This window comes from Physella acuta, unplaced genomic scaffold, assembly GCF_028476545.2.
Source record: "Physella acuta isolate Inbredline_101_S28 unplaced genomic scaffold, ASM2847654v3 ptg000144l, whole genome shotgun sequence".
Classification (NCBI taxonomy): Eukaryota; Metazoa; Mollusca; class Gastropoda; family Physidae; genus Physella; species Physella acuta.
This window is the reverse complement of record NW_026731663.1, coordinates 1263503-1281153: the sequence shown is the minus strand read 5'-3', so window position 1 is coordinate 1281153 and position 17651 is coordinate 1263503. Positions and strand designations below refer to the sequence as shown.

Sequence of the window (17651 nt, the reverse complement as noted above, 5' to 3'; positions counted from 1 at the left end):
CTAAAACTAGAACAATTTTAAGGTGTGATCGAACGGAAGAGGGTATGATTGCTAACCCAATTATCACGAGCTTGGTCCCATCGAGGAGATGAGGCTCGTAAGCTAAGGACTAGTTTTTTTCCAGCCTTTTTACAAGTGTAGCGTTTGTCAGACTCAATTCAGTATACATTTGTTAATGGAAGGACTATTATCTTTAGGTTTTTAAGACCAGAAGGTTAATTGTTCAATAAACAGTGTTCCCTTAGAGTAAGATTTTGCTTATCTTTGTCAATACTGGCAGGAAGTGAAATTGCAGGTCACTTGCATATCAGCTGATATAGAACATCTAAAAAAATATTCGTTGAGGTTATATGCATACAAATTACAGCAAACGACCGAAAAATTATTAAATACATCAAACAAACCGTTCACATATAACATATTTATGATAGGACTCCCAAAATGCTTTAGTACAAGGCCCCGCTCAAGCTCAATCCGCCCCTGATTGGCCTACTGCACACACATATAACGCCCACATATTCCAGATAAGATTTTGCTTTGTCGACCATATTGAATATTTTTAACATAAAAAACAAACAGTAAGTAATAACATCTTTTGTGTGCCTTTATTTTATAAAACAACTAGATCGATGTTAGTTCATCAAACGCATGTAAACCTTTAATAGATGGGTTTAAAGCAATTTTAAGCGATTAAATAAAATTGTTGGAATGGTGAAAACGAAACGGCCCCTTTTTAAAACATTGTGATACAAATCAAATACTATTGAAATAGCCTAGATCTAATCTTGGCCTTGATAACGTAATTTCCATTATTTCAACATTTTTTAGTTTAAGATTTATCTTACATTAATTTACTTTTTGAAATAAGATACTAGATTTGTCTTAATAAATAGACTTTAATAAAGACTCTAATACTGCAATGTATGTATTTATATCTTGGCCTGGTTGGCCTAATACTATTGTGAAACCGAAAGAACGATTGGGAATTCCCGATGAATCTCAAAATATCTCTTATAAAAATTCTTTGTAAACATAATTAAAGATGTGTCACTCTGGTCTCAGTAAGTCACATATTATTTTTTATTTATTTTTTATTTTTAAGGATACACATTTTTCGCTAAATTGAAATTATTACATCTAGAACTATATTGGCTGTAAATATTAATAAATTCCCTTTACTATCGGCTACCACAGGCAACGGTGACGTATTTTTAGAAGTCCCAGTTTTTCTCTCCTCCACAAACCAGTCTTTACATTGGGTCATGTCATCCTGGCATCTAGATCTAGGTTGAATGGCTTACAAGACACTCTCTAGTTGCGGTTTCAGTATGAAACTCGTTCAAATCTATCACGTCTTTAACTGAGATGTGGGTGGATCGGCTTTCAACGATTTTTAAAATCACGTACCCTCATTATTCGATTGTCTCATCGAACTTTCGATCTCAGCAAAGGGGCGAATACACTATTTGATGTCAGGTAGCTGACAGCACTGAGTTCATTAAAGCTGCTTACCTCAGCTGCTATATAGAGGAGATGGAGGGGAGGGGGAAATGAGGCTATTTATGTAAACTATATATATATATACAGTGGCGTCGCTAGGTCGGTTGTCACCCGATGCTCCACTTCGTGGTGCCCCCCCCCCCCAAGATACAAAGTATATATATATATATATATATATATATATATATATATATATATATATATATATATGTGTGTGTGTGTGTGTGTGTGTATATATATAATTATATATATATATATATATATATATATATATATATATATATATATATATATATATATATATATGTGTGTGTGTGTGTATATATATTTGGGGCTTGGGGTGCGGACCGCATTATTTAGGGTTGGGGGGGGGGGGGGAGGGGTAACAACAAGGCAAAACATAGCAAAATATATACAGAAGATAAATGATCATTCCAGTTAAATAAATTATTAATTAGAGTTAAATAGACTTTTAAGAGCAAAATTGACAAGTCCTGACAAAGGTAAGGGGTGGGGGGGGGGGAGGGCAGGGGGGTGACACTATGACGTAATACTGCTACATCCAGCTGTATTAATTACCACTATAGATAAACATCGTTAGTATTGAGCACAGTTTAAAGCTATCACTGTAGGGGAGGGAGTTGCATCAACTAAACGTTACGAAATTTGCTCGAGGAAAAGGGTTTTGTTGATATTCGTAATAACTTATATTTCACGGTGAGAGGGGGGGGGGGGCGGGGGGGGGTGACACCGAATTTTATAATTTACTACAAAAACAATTATTTTCGTAGTTGAATTAATAACTGTTACAGTTAGGCCTTTAAACGCTTTTCTAGGGCCCATGGCCCCCGATTTTAGGAGGCCCACGTTTTCTTTAAAAAGGCAGTAAATGTATAACCATTTAAAGTCTACTGCATTTTTCTAAGTATCCAGAAAATATAATGTTTTTGAGAGCGTAAGAGCAGAAGCGTAAAAGAAACACCAATAATTTCCTGCAATTGATACAAAATTAACGATTCTTTAAAAAAAAAAGTAAACAGCTAAGCCCAATCAGTATTATTTCTGTAATCTCTAAGTCCAGTAATTGTAAAAATCCTAAGGTTTTGATAGAGTTATGTCATGCAATCTTACCACAAAATTTGGAGAATTATTTACAACAAATAAACAATACATTATGTTAAATTTAAATGTGTATATTTTAGTAGGTGGGACTATGTCCATGAAAAAAAAATATCGAACAAATGGGTTTTGTTCATTTAATTGTAGAAAATAAATGAAAAATGTAGAAAAAAATCTCTTGTTTATCTTAGATGGGCTGAATGTAAATACTTAAACCAGAAGAATGGCCGAGAGATTAAATCATGAAGGCGACGAACCTGAATTGGAATGGCCATCCCAAAGACTAAGGCGAGGCAGATCATATCCAGCATCAGATAATGAAACTCCACCAGATGACTATACTGACATAACAATATTTCCAGACACTGAAGAAATAAATACATCAATCGAGCCTTTTCTGAGAGCCAACAAAACTAAAGGACCATACAGGGATTTACAACACTATCTTGATATACATGCAAGACTCATGAAAGAAGATTATGTAGCTCCAATACGGGAAGGCTTAAAGGAATACAGAGATGCTCAAGAGAATGAAAGGAAACCAAAAGAAAGCGATCTTAGGTTTTATTATGATGTAAAGCTAGTTACAATCAAGTGTGAGCCTCAGGGTATCACCCATTTTGTAAGTTTCAACAACTCGTCTCTAAAACACGTCGACTGGGAGTTTTCTATGCGTCTCATTTTTGGATCTCTCTTAGTATTTACTAAAGATGACTTTGAGACTGTTACGTTCGCTACTGTTGCTAACAAAGATGTGGCTAAAGTGAAAAGAGGGATAATTCAAGTTATTTTTCAAAACCACCTTGAGGTTGTGTTTACATCATCTGAAAACGACACTTACATTATGGCAGAAACAACAGCTTTCTTTGAATCTTACAGACATGTTCTAGAAGGTCTTATTGCGATGAGGACAATACCTTTCCAAAAGCATATCATTTACTGTAAACGTGAAATATCACCTCCAAAATATTTGAATAAAAATAGTTCCTACAATTTAAACACTATCATGACTGAAACTTATGATGAGTTCCCTGTTTCTATTCTAGCTGATTCAAATTGGCCCGACTGCAGTGAAACAGAATTAAATGACTTACAGTATAAGGCTTTGAAACTGGCCCTAACTAAAGAACTTGCAGTTATTCAAGGACCCCCTGGCACTGGAAAAACATATCTTGGCTTAAAAATAATGGATATTTTATTAGAAAACAAGTCACATGTTCGGTGTGAAGGGCCTATTCTTGTAGTCTGTTACACAAATCATGCCATTGATCAGTTTTTGGAAGGCGTTTTAGAATTTTGCACGGATGGTATTGTTAGGGTTGGAGGAAGAAGTAAAAGTGAAAAACTAGAAAAGTTTAATCTGCAAGAGTTGCGTAAGAAGTACTCATACCAAAAAAAGGATGAACGTCTTATATCAAAATACAAAAAAAGAATGAAATATATTAGCACCTTTATTGATGAGCTCTGGCAGGAGACAATACGACTAGAGACGACCATTCTGAAAGTAGAAGATCTTAATGATGTCATGAGTCAAGTACATAAAGAGGCATTAAATAACCCAAGTCGCATTGAAGGTATTGGCTCTCCAGTGATAGAATTTTGGCTGAAAGCTTCTAATGCAAACATGGAGAATCATTTGTTCAAGATTTCTAAGCGTCACCTATGTGAGATCATTGCTGAAGGAACTAAGCAAGAGCTAGACACGGGTTTCAAATACAAAGTAAAGATGTTATTTAAAGAGAGAGTTTTAGTGTACCACTTCTGGTTAAACAAATATAAAGAGAACTTACAAAGTGAAATAAACAGTCTTGAGTTGACAGACAACGACCCTGACAACAACGAAGAATTAGATACACTTAAACACAGATCAGAAGAAGCAAGCCGAGATATTCTACCTGATGATGCGCTGAAACCGTACATTAGTGATAAAGTATATGAATCAATTTGTACGGTTGTTGCAAAGGAAAATAAAAAACTGGATGGTGAAAATAAGTACATAAGACAATGGCTTCTAGGCGGTTTTCAGACAGCTCACCGAGTTCTGGACGCTATTGAACTATTGATAAAACAAGAACAAGAAGACAACGCGGCAAGCCATATATCACAGTTGGCTAGTACAATTGAACGGCGCTGGGTTATCACAGATAGTGATAGTGAGGAAAGTAACTCAGACGACGATGATAATTCCGATGATGAAAATAGCGGTGATGAGGATGTTTACCGTTTAAATAATAATATAAAAATGCTTGAACTAAGATTCCGAGAGCACAAAAATAAAGAAATCCAATTGCTTCAACGTGCAAAAATGCTCGGGATACTTCTGTCAGAAACAGTTGAAGAAGAAACAGAAGAAAGAGAAGAACAAACAAAAATCAATCCTTCTTATAAGGAAGTTTTTGAACTATATAACACAATAGACCCATTCTCAAAATCAGATGTAGCAAGAGTAACTGATCTTTGGAAACTTAAACTTATGGATCGTTACAAACTTTATAAGTATTGGGTTCTAGAAAAAAAAGATAAGCTTAAAGCACAATTATTGCAGTTGACTGAGGATTATGAGGACGTTATAAAAAGAAGAAAAGAAGTTTCAGAGAAAAAAGATTTTGAGATCCTTAGACAATCTAGCGTAATTGGCATGACAACAACAGGAGCGGCCAGACACAGGGCAGTCTTACAGAAGGTCGGGTCTCCAATCATAATTGTTGAGGAGGCTGCTGAGGTACTTGAAGCCCATATTGTGACAACACTTAACAATAGATGTAAACATCTCATCTTAATTGGTGACCATCAGCAGTTGCGTCCTAAACCCAAAATGTATAAGCTTGCTAAGGATTTTGATTTGGAAATTTCACTTTTTGAACGCCTTGTAAAGAATAGAGTGTCACACGTTACCCTTACAGAACAGCATCGAATGAGACCTGAGATCTCAAGATTTATCAAACACATTTATCCCCATTTAGAAGATCATGAATCAGTGCAGAACTATAAAGATGTCAGGGGAGTTAAATCAAACGTTTTCTTCATACAGCACTCGTATGAAGAGAGTGCAGTAGAGGACAGTACAAGCAAGTCAAATGTTCATGAAGCAAGGTTCCTAACTGCACTGTGTAAATATTTTCTGCAGCAAGGATATGAAAGTAGACAGATCACAATTCTCGCTGCATACAGTGGCCAGGTAAGATGCATTAGAAATCAAATGGAACCAGAAGAAAGTCTTTATGAATATGTCAAAGTGACCTCTATTGATAACTATCAAGGAGAAGAAAATGATATCGTTTTACTTTCTTTAGTTCGAAGCAATCAAGAAAACGAGGTTGGCTTTTTGAAAACTAACAACAGAGTTTGTGTGGCTTTGTCCAGAGCTAAAATAGGCATGTTTGCTATTGGAAATCTGTCGTTACTTTCTACAAAGAGTGAGCTTTGGAAATTTATTTTCGATCTTGCGCGAGAAAAAACCGTAACAAACTCCAGCTTACAGTTGGTTTGCATCAATCACCCAAACCATGTAAGAACTGTTTCTACTGAAGAAGATTTTCAAAAATACGCCCCTGAGGGCGGCTGTGATAAAAAATGTGAAGCTAAGCTACCATGTGGACATACCTGCCCAATGATGTGCCATGTAATCAATAGACAACATTACAACATGAAGTCGGAGCGTCTGTGTTTGAGAACCTGCCGTGAGAAGAAAAAGTGCACTAAGCCCTGTCTAAACTCTTATTATTGTGTCTGTGAAATTCCTGTTTTAAAAACATTGCCGAACTGTGGACATACGGCTACAGTTCCGTGTTTTGAAGAGGTAGAGAATATTATTTGCTCCGAGACATGTGAAAAATTAATGGAATGTGGTCACATCTGCCGTGGTCAGTGTGGAAAATGTTCAGCTGAAGCACAACATCAATCCTGTCTGGAAAAGGTGGATAAGACTTGGTCTCCTTGTCAGCATTCAATGTCTGTAGAGTGTTACAATGATATTACTGTAGATCCTTGTCCTAAAGAATGTGATGCACGTCTTGAATGTGGCCATAAATGTAAAGGTACATGCGGAGGTTGTCTCTCTGGTAGAGTACACAAGTCTTGTGCTGAAGAGTGTAAAAAAATTCTTCCCTGTGGTCATCTTTGTACTGGACCTTGTGGTGGCCAGTGTGTGCCCTGTTCTTCAAGATGTCTGACTGCATGTAGGCACGGCCCCTGTAGCAAAACAACCTGTGGAGAGAAATGTGACACATGCATTGAAAACTGTGCCATGATCTGTCAGCATCGTCACTGTACTATGCGATGTGTGGATGAATGTTTAGAACCTTTGTGTACCAAAAGATGTAACAAACGTATAACGTCATGTAATCACAAGTGTATGTCGCTGTGTGGGGAACTGTGTGTATGTTATGATTGTGAAAAAGATAATTTTACTCTCATAGATGCAAGCAACAAGAAAAAACATAAGCAGGTAAAAAAATTAGAAATGATCGAAAGGATGAAAAAATTCCAAGTAGATGATGATACTATTCTAATGAAAATTCCAGAATGTGGTCACATATTTACCTTAAAACAACTTGACAAATGGGTTGAAGATTTTGAGCCTGACACAACTCATTATATTAGCTGTCCTTATCCTAGCTGTAAAACTCCTATCCAAAGGATAGCAAGATATGAAGCAAAAAACAAAGAAAGAGCTATGAGAAGAGAAAACCTAAAAGAAAATCTTTTAACGTCTGCATGCACATCACACGCAGAAATTGAAAATCTCAAGTATTATAAATCATCATTGAAAACAGTTTGTGCAGTAGATGAAGGCGAATTTCTTACTAGAAAATCTAATCAAATTGATATCAATCATGCCTTGGCCATAACACTTCAGATAAAATTTTCAAATGTACTTCAAAAGATTTATGACATTCACAAAAAATTCAATCCTCATGATTTTGGAATAAAAAAATGGAAGTTCATTATCAGCTCTATACAAAGAAACGTAACTGATCAGTTTTATAGAGAGATGACCTTAGAGCTCCACAGGTTGCTATTATTAGAACAGATCTACATCTTGAATAAATTTCTGGAAGATATCAACTGTAAACCACCAGAGGAATTAAGGAAGCAAGTCCGCAATGTTTTAAAGGAGAAACCTAAGCTGACAAGTAATGACAGACAAATACATCAGTCCTTAGCAGATTCACTCTATCAACTCTTTGATCATCTAGAGCCTGATGATAACTATCTGGCTAAGGTGAGAGAACTCCAAGGATCCAGCAATAAAGTGTCTCAAGTTCTGGACATGCCAAAGAATGAGGTAAGTATCAAACAGTGTAGGATTTATTTTGGTTGATAATTCTTTCAGACTTGATTTTTTTTTCGGGGGTCAGTTGAAATTTTTTGAAGGGGGGGGGGGGTGGCTAAATTCTTTTTCCGGATAAATATTTTTTTCTATATAAATTCTATTTCGTTCGGGGGGGGGGGGGTGTCCTCCCGAAGAGATGCCTGCCAGAAACATTTGTTTATATCAGAAAACACACCCCACAGATTTTCATAAGATTTCATAGATTTTCATAGAAGGTGTACTTTACCTAATGAAATAATCTGCACGTGGGCGCCCTCAAGATGTTACTGCTAGCACGGGTCATTCTTAGTAGCAAACTTACAGTTGATAACAATTAGAGGGCTTGCTGTTAATTTATCGTTAACTGCATTTTCTCTTATCCAATTTATAATAAAGCATATAATCCTAACATATAGCACTGTAGCTTTTTTTTTTTAATAGGACTTGGATTCTGTTATGAAAGACGGTAGCTGATTGTAGACTGCAAGCTTCTGGTTATAGAAAAAAGACAGCATTCCATAATGTAGACTGCCAGCTTCTGGTTCAGTGTTTCTTCCAGTCTTTTTTTCCGGGGGGGGGGGGGGGGCACTTGATATTTTCGGGGGGGGGGGGGGGGCACTTGATATTTTCGGGGGGGGGTCAACATTGGGGGGGGGGGCTGACACTAGTAAAAGTGTATGTTTACTATATAAATTCCATTCGGGGGGGGGGGCGCCTCTGCGCCCCCGAAGAGATGCCTGGAAGAAACTCTGTTCTGGTTATAAAAAAAGAGACAGCATTCTAAATTGAAAATGATGAGGGAAGAAAAAATGTTGAGCTTATACATATTTTTACCGCTCATTATATTGTTAGAAACTGGGTTTATTTATATGAGTTTTCTGTGATTATTAAATCAAGTAGGTTGTTTGTTTGTTTGGTCTGTTGTGGTTAAATTCTGTTATTGTTAAATTCCATTTTAGTTTTAGCTAATTATTTCAATGCTCGGGAATACAAATGTGATCTTGCTAATAATAATTATTATTATTATTATTATTTTAGATTTAAAATTAGCAATAAATAGACAATATATAGCACAATAACAGTGATAACATTTACCTTCTTTTATATTGAGGTATTAGTTAAATACCAGGCAATATATAAAAGACGTAAGGATTTTTTTTTTTTTTTTTTTTTTTTTTGCAGATTGTAAAACATGCAAATCTGTTCTGTGAATGTTACTTAAGCTTATTGATTTATATTGGAATACCATGCTTTGTGATTTTATACACATGATATACATTTTATGTAGGTATTTGTTGCTTATCATTTTCTTATATTGTGTTATATATATATATATATATATATATATATATATATATATATATATATATATATATATATATATATATATATATATATATATATATATATATAGGGTAGATTGGTTTGATTTATTTTTTAAACTGTTAAATAGTAAAGCCAAATATTTTCTTTAATTTTTTTTGCAAAATGTGTGCCAATTAAAATAAGTGGACTAATGTGTTTAAATCGAATGCTATTTTTTTTTTTTGGTAAAAGAAAATTCGATCTATAACAGCAGTAATTGTTTTACTACACTAGCAAACACACGCTGTTGCTTAGGAGGGGGAAAAACTACAAAGAACAAAGTTTCAAACCACTTCCATGACTTTTTGCTCTTCTTTAAGAGAAGCAATTTTTTATTTGCTTAGAACAACAAAACTATCAAAATGAGCTTTACTGGCACCTTTATTAAACTATTTAATTATTATTTAGATAAGACATACTAATGATTGACAAATAAATAGAAAGGAATTTATTCAAAATTATAAATACAAAAAAAAAGCATAAACCAAACACGGGAAACCCATTACACATTTCAAGCGCCCGTTTTTTCATTTACTTGTGACCGAGTTGCCAGATAAAAAGTTACACTTTTCACAATTTTCGGCGGGCGTAAAATGAGATAAAAACAATTAAATTTAATTACTTTAGGCCCGGAATGAGTATTTGGCTAATTTTGTGTGATTTGGTTGACTCACGATGGATATAGATCGATTTTGCAACGAACGAAATAGGTTAAATTAATAAATTTAAAATTTAGTGAGAAAGTCTACTAATAGGCATATATATATATATATATATATATATATATATATAGGGGGGCGAAAACATTTTTTGTAAGCAGTAGCGTACGCAGGGGGGAGCAGGGGGACCGGCCGCTACCCCTCTGGCCATTTACAGAATGTGGCGCATTTTTTGGAAACTTTTTAAACGATGATATTTGTTAAAAAATATTTTTGGTCGGCACATGTAAATCACAAGATTTCTTTTCATGCAGCAATTAAGCATTATTGTACTAGTCTAGTAGTGTGTACGTTTACAACACGTATTAACAGCTGCATCAGTTTGCCATTCTAAAAATAACCATTACGATGCATTGCAATGTTTAAAAAACATCTACGGGTAGTACCACTATGGCAAGAGGGGTGTTAAGTTTAAGGCAACTGTATAATGTATTTGCTTACGAATAATTGAATTAGAAAATGTTATACATAAAACTTCACACATAATTACTTTATATATACAGTTTAAATCGTGTGATTAATTAAAAACAATTACAATACAGAAACAAATACAACTGATTAGGCACCTCTATTTAAATTTACTTATGAGAAAACTGAGGAGCGGTGGGGAAATTTTGACAAGGTCAACAACGTCATCACGATGAAGTAGTAGTATTCTTACAGTTTGGGCGATAGTGATTATGATTACAAATTATATGAAACAGTTACAACCCCCCTCCCCCATGGACCCCTCTGTAAAAAAATATTGCCATGATACCACTGCTACTTATTTAAATCTATTTCTGAATCAGTATACATGTGTAATATATATGTATGTTTAGAACAGTCATCTAAAAACTGACGCTATGTTCACTCTGAGTTGGTTATCTCCCCCCCCCCCCACACACACACACCTCACCACCACAATTGTGTAGAGCGACATTAATGTCACACCTAGGTATACACTGGGTTGGATAATTGACCTAAAGTGACCGGACAGTGGTGAATGAAGTTGAACCCCCCCCCCCCCCCCCCCACACCCAACGCACCTCGACTTGATCTGTTAAATACATTTGGGAAAACGCGTAATGATGTACCAAAGTGCCATGCCGCCAGAAAATTAGCTTTTTAAACGTAAAAAATCTGTGAATATTGTTTTTGCAACTACCAGTAAAAAGGTGTGTGAGCAATACAGTGATCTAACCCATACCTATCACTATGTTAAAACATGATCATTAAAGAACCCAAAGAATCAGTAGTTAATTTTAAAATATATAATCTGGACTACAATACCGATATTTAGTTAAAAGTGATTGTTATTCCGAATGTTTTTCTATACTTTCGAAAAGCGTTGTTTTATACCAACTCTGATTTCAAAAACTTTCATTATGCTGTTTTACTTTAGCATTTATGTTGACGATATATTTTATTCTGATTACAGACAAAAACATTTTGGATACACGAATAGTGTTAAACAATTTCATTATATTCTAAAGTAATTATTTATTTGTTTTGACATTTGTAATTAAATGTGTAGATATATACATATTTATATTAATAGAGTGATTATTTCCCATATTTCACTTGTCTTAAATAGTTTCCCAGGAATTATTATGTAAGAAATTTTGTTACAAAAATTACAATACAGATTGTGTTACTTTTATTGTTTTTGGTTGTAGTGTGTGTATATTTTTTTGTTTTGTTTTTTGTTTAGATTGATACAATTTTTGTTTTGTCGGCCTACATTGTGTGTTTTTTCTTATTTCTTCAGAGTGCTACTTTCAATTTATTTTAAATCATAGCGAAGTAATGACATACAACTATATATGTATTGCTATATATATATATATATATATATATATATATATATATATATATATATATATATATATATATATATATATATATATATATATATATATATATATATATATATAATACACGTATATAGGACGTGTTAAAAATGCTGCGCCTTTTTTACTCAATTCGCTCCCCCTACAACGAAAACCTGGATACGCCTCTGTTTGGAAGTTTGACCTTTTTTTCTCCAATTCCGCCACTGATCTTGAACACAAATTACGGCTTTGCAACTATTTTCACGATATCTTATAACACATATTTTTTTCTAAAATGATTTATTCCTATAATTTATTTTGAAAAAAAAAATATTTGTTTTTATATATTTTTGTGAGGATGGAAGGGGGGGGGGGGGGAAGAGTTCAAATAAATAGACCTAGATCTATATTACAAAATAGCATACAGTTTACCTATTGATAAAGGTCATTAATATATATTATAAAACTGAGAAGAAAAATAAAATTATCTTTAAAACTTACTGTTTTATGTTCTTTGCATTGTTACAACTACTTTCAAAATATGTCTTCTTAATTTTGGCAATAAAAACATGTAACGGCGTGTAGGCTATTATTTAGCCTATCCTGAAAAACGACTGTAATTAATACTAAATAATATTTACCAAAATCAACTATTTTTCCCTAAAATAAAGCTTTTTTTTTTTACATTTTTAAAAATTAAGCAGCATTTGAATTTAAAATTAAATTTTAACGCTCTCTACAAAAGAGAAGTGAAATCTTTTAGTCTAGTAAATACTTTTTTTTTTTTTTTTTACACTTACACTTTCCGTGAATGTTTAAATAATTAAAATATGTAGCCTATATGGGCCTAATAAGCTACTAAGTATTATAGTTCGCAAGCAACAGAGACTAAGTGTGTAAATATAATAAAGAAGCCGAACGTCAAAAGTTTAAAGGTGAAGTGAAATATGGTACAAAAAAGTCAGTTACTATTGGTTACTAAAATAAAATAGCTCTAATCTATTTTAATTTCTCGATTATCGGACCTAATTCGTAGAATCGTTTTGGGAATTTCCGAACACACAATGCAGACTTCTTTTAATTTTTCTATTTATAACTCCAACGTCAACCAACGGAAAAATGTTTTAAATTGTTACATTTTACCTGGAATCATATTATTTTGTTTAATGTGAAGCATAAAGATCTTAGCCATTTGTGAAGAGTCCAAGGTAAAACTATAATTTGTAAGTCTAAATACTAAATATCCACTTTTTTATTTAACTTTCTAAAGTCCTTAATAGACTTAATACTTTAAGACGTAAGAATACGAATTTCGTGTGATGTTTGTACTTTGTATGTAGATTTAGTTCTAGATTCTAATATGTAGTAATAAAGTATGTAGTACTAGATCTATGCAGATCTGTGTACTATGTCGCATATATTTAATTTATTTTGGCTACAAGCCTACAAAAATCAAGATTCTAGAAATCTTGACTAGATCTAGTAAAATAGTAATGAATCTGATTTTTTTTCAACTCCTCGGCTCTCGGGTTTATTTTTCGCAAGATATTTTACGCCATAAAAATACTAGATCTATCACCCTTTTAATTTGTATAAATATCTAGATCTATGTTTGCTTATAAGTATATAATATACAGAGGCGTAGCGTGGGGGGGGGGGGGGCGGGGGGACATATGTCCCCGGGCGCTGACCTTAGGGGGGGGGGTGCAATTGAAAAGTTCGAGTGGGGGCTGCAAATCGAAAGTTTGAGGGGGGGGGGTGCAAATCGAAAGTTTGTCCCCGGGCGCCGGGAAGGGTCGCTACGCCTCTGATAATATAAACATGTTTGTAATGTCTAACAAGGTCTACGTTGTACTTAAAATTATCTTTAACATAAATTTGCCTCATTTACAGAAGCTAATGCATCTTCTGGACATAGGAAATGATACATCGGGCAGGATGCAACCTTTATAGGATTTCAACTTTTAAAAATATTACATGCATGCATTAATTTTATTAGGAACTAAACTAAAAAACAATTAAAATAAGAAACTTTTAATACCAAGCTTTTATATAATTATGCACTAAAAAGTAGAAAATAAATTATTTTCTCTGAATATGTAATATCGAACCACTATTTAAATAACTAAAAAGAAAAAGGTCGTTCGTTCGTTAAATTGTAGACTTTTAGTAAAGGTAATGCATTCAATACATAATAGATTTAAGTGTCCCCCGCTTTTCTTTTTAGTTATTTAAATAGGGATTCTTTATTATAGGCCTATATTTAAAGAAAATCCTTTATGTCCTAGTCGTATTTTTTAGTGCATTTATTAAAACGTTTTTAAATAAACAAAAATGTCAACACTAATACTAACGATTTTTATCTATAGTAGGTTATTAATAGGGCTGGATGTGGCAGTGTTTTCTCTATCGTGAGCAGGTTTACGTCATGGTGTCACCCCCCCCCCCCCCCCCCCCCCCCCACTCTTGTCGGGATTTGTCAACTTGGCTCTTAGAAGACTATTTAACTCTAATTAATCATTCATTTGACTGGAATGATCATTGTCTTTCTCTATTTATTTTGCTATTTTTTTCCTTGGTGTCACCCCCTAAATAGTGTCACCGGGTGAGAATCGCACCCCTGCCCCTCCCCCCTCGTGACGCCTCCGGGTCCACCTTTAAAAAGCAATGTTTGTACTTACCGCCCTCCCCCATCTCAACGGGAACTTTGAGACAGTGGTATATTCTCTATATAAATTCTATTTCGTTCGGGGGGGGGGGGGGGTTAGACGTTCCTCGGTGTGGCACTTTCCCCCTGCTTCACCGAAGAAATGCCTAAAAGAAACACTGTTAAGAGAACTATTAGTTAGGCTATATTTCTGTACATGTCTCGGCCGGTAATGGCAAAAAAAAAAAAAAAAAAAAAAACGCATTTAAAAAATGCATCGTGTACATTCGTTGAAATTAGTTGGGGGGAGGGGAGGCAGAGTAAAAACTTAATAATTTTTAGAGTGGCAAAAAAAAAAAAAGTTAATAAAAAGTCTAGTGACAATTTAAGCGCAATCTCCTTATGTTATCCATATCAATTTTTATTTTTTTTTGGTGACCGAACGAAAGGATATTTTTGAAAACTTTCTTCGGCAATATTGTTCTAAATTATGGCAGGAATCGATTGGTAAATGTTTCAAGTCGCTAAGTGGTCTGGTTGCCGAGATATGGGCAAAAAACTGCATTTTTTCGAGGCTTTTTGGCTTTTCCGGGAAATCCAGGAAGGAATTCCGGGAATTTTTTTTGGCCCACAATCATCATCGAAACTTGCTTAACATATTTGCTTTTGGAACTAGTCCTCGATATTGCTTCGTTGAGGAGGAGATACGACTTAAAGGCTGCGGACACACATCCTTCCATCCATCCATCCAGAAATAACCAATTAATAATCGCAATTGTCAGTATGGAAATTGCGCTAAAAATAGTTGTTCACATTTATTAGAAACACGATTCATTTCTTTTTTTTCACATGCTTAATACGCAACAATTTTAGATACACTTTTTTTAAGTTAACCAATATCATACGGGTTTCTGTTAATTAGGCTTTTAATTAAATATGGGAGGTTTAGCAATCTAGCTATGTATGGCGAATCGATTAAAATATTCTCTCTCTTTAGGCATAGGCCTATAATATAGCCTATAATTTTTTTATAAATAACACCCTCAAAATTAGAATTTCGGCTTTTTAAATGGTTCAAAGTTTTTTTTAACTGATAGTTATTTATCATTTTAAAAAAAATGAAAATAGGCCTTGTAGACCCTGCTCAAGTAATACTTAGGGGGGAAGGGGGGGGGGGGGGAATCTGAGCGGGGCATTAAGGTGGGTTAGGTCAGTGGCGTAGCGAGGGGGCTGGGGGCGGGGGATGCGGACCGCACCGGGTGACACCATTTAGGGGGTGACACCAGGGCAAAAAATAGCAAAATATACAGAGAAAAATGATAATTCCACTTAATTAAGTGATTAATTCGAGTGTTAAAAAGTCTTTTAAGAGCAAATTTGACAAATCCCGACAAGGGTGGAGGGGGGGGGGGAGGGGTGCAAATCGAAAGTTTGGGTACGCCTCTGGGGGGTGACACCATTAAGTGCCGCGCCGGGTGACACCCGACCTCGCTACGCCACTGGGTTAGGTGAATTTTTTTTTTGTAAAATGTGACGATCTCTAACATCAAATATATTATTATATAGATCTACTGACCCCATATAATATGTACACACATATAGACCTATACATAGGCCTAAAATATAGGTTCTTTAAATATAGGCCTACATAATACAAGCCTAAAAATATATGAATGTATGTTTTTTTGTCCTCGTGTGGCGTCAAAACGGCCAATGACAAAACGGCCCCGTCAAAACGACCCTGACATAAGAGCCCCGTCAAAATGGCCAGCGACAAATGGAACGCGTTATTTGGGCTCCCGTCATTCAGGCTCCCGACAAAACGGCCCCCGTCATTACGACTCCCGACAAATAGGCTCCCGCCATTTTGTTTCTCTACAAAACGGCTCCGTCATTACGACTCCCGACAAATAGGTTCCCGACAATTTCGCTCATGACAAATAGGCTCCTGTCAATTTGACTTCCGACAAAAGGACCACTGACAAAACGGTTTCCGTAGAGACTAAGTCTCCCTGCAAAATGGTCTCATTGAATATGACACCTGCCAGTGGGACCCCTCCATCAATATTCTTTTTAGAGTATGCTTATCCAACACTCTCCAGTAATACAACGTATGCATCTCTTGTTCGGCAGACCTTATTTTTTATAGGCCTAATAGTTTATAATAAGAAATAGATCTAGTATGTTTTAATTTAAGGGTCATCTAGATTCTATCTATGCCTCTATGGCTTCCACACAGAGCCGGCGTTAGGGGGTGGCGAACGGGGCGGTCGCCATAGGCCCCGCGCTTGAAGGGGCCCCGCGCTTGAAGGAGCCCCGCGCTTCAGCAATGTCATTGTTATCTGAATTAGTTCGTAAACTTAAAAAAAATGGTTGCTGAATTCAATTGGGAAAAACTAAATGGTCGAATGCCGACGTTGTTGATTGTTATAACTGAGTCCACAGTTGATGTTGGTGAGTTATCACCCACTGAACTGGGACAGGCCGTAATTCTATTTAAAAAAAAGTGTCACACACCTCCCCTTTGTGTAAGGTACGGTCGCCTGGCATTTGACCTGAGCTGACTGGAGATGGCGGTCGAGAATTAGCCCACGACGTAAAGAGATACCCTATTGTATTTTGTATGTGGACCCATGAAGACGTCCTTTTAGTGAGCAGACGGGATGTCTGTAGTAGACAGTTAGTGACCTGATGAACTCTAGTCCTGACTTTCTTGTTGTAGATGTCGTATAATGTCGTATATGTACAGTGTTTCTTCCAGACTTTTTTCTCCGGGGGGGGGGGGCACTTGAAAATTTTCGGGGGGTGGGGGCGGTAGACTTTCTTCGGGGGGGGGGGGCGGACACTGTTAAAAGTATATATTTTCTATATAAATTATATAAATTTCATTTCGTTTTCGAAGAGATGCCTGGAAGAAACTCTATATGTAGGCCTACTTGTCTTGGTATAACAAAATTAACATTCAATTGCGTGCAGAGGGGTGGGAGGAGGGCGACGAGGGGGGGGGGGGGGCTTAGGATCTATAACAGGCGGCATTAAACAGAGTGATTTATTATTATTTTTTGGAAGAAAGTTAAAATTGTTGTTATGTTGTGTCACCTTAAGGATTCACCCGTTCAATAATTAAGACAATGATGATTTTGGTTTTAAAATATTGTATGAATTCTTAAAAA

The 17651-nt window shown here is 35.4% G+C and overlaps 1 protein-coding gene across 1 annotated transcript; it reads left to right on the top strand.

Moving 5' to 3' along the window:
* Positions 1-534: 534 nt before the first annotated feature.
* On the top strand, positions 535-8499 carry LOC131935386 (NFX1-type zinc finger-containing protein 1). Its single transcript, XM_059291762.1, has 3 exons — positions 535-578; positions 2811-7906; positions 8375-8499. Exons 2-3 carry the CDS (start codon positions 2843-2845, stop codon positions 8405-8407), a joined length of 5097 nt encoding a protein of 1698 aa, XP_059147745.1. The 5' UTR covers positions 535-578; positions 2811-2842; the 3' UTR covers positions 8408-8499.
* Positions 8500-17651: the final 9152 nt, after the last annotated feature.

What these genes read in the sequence shown, in the direction of transcription:
- LOC131935386 (XM_059291762.1), top strand. Translation starts at nt 2,843, where the DNA reads ATGGCCGAGAGATTAAATCATGAAGGCGACGAACCTGAATTGGAATGG. An exon ending in TGGACATGCCAAAGAATGAG is followed by an intron (nt 7,907 to 8,374) that starts GTAAGTATCAAA and finishes TTTTTTTAATAG; the next exon opens with GACTTGGATTCTGTTATGAA.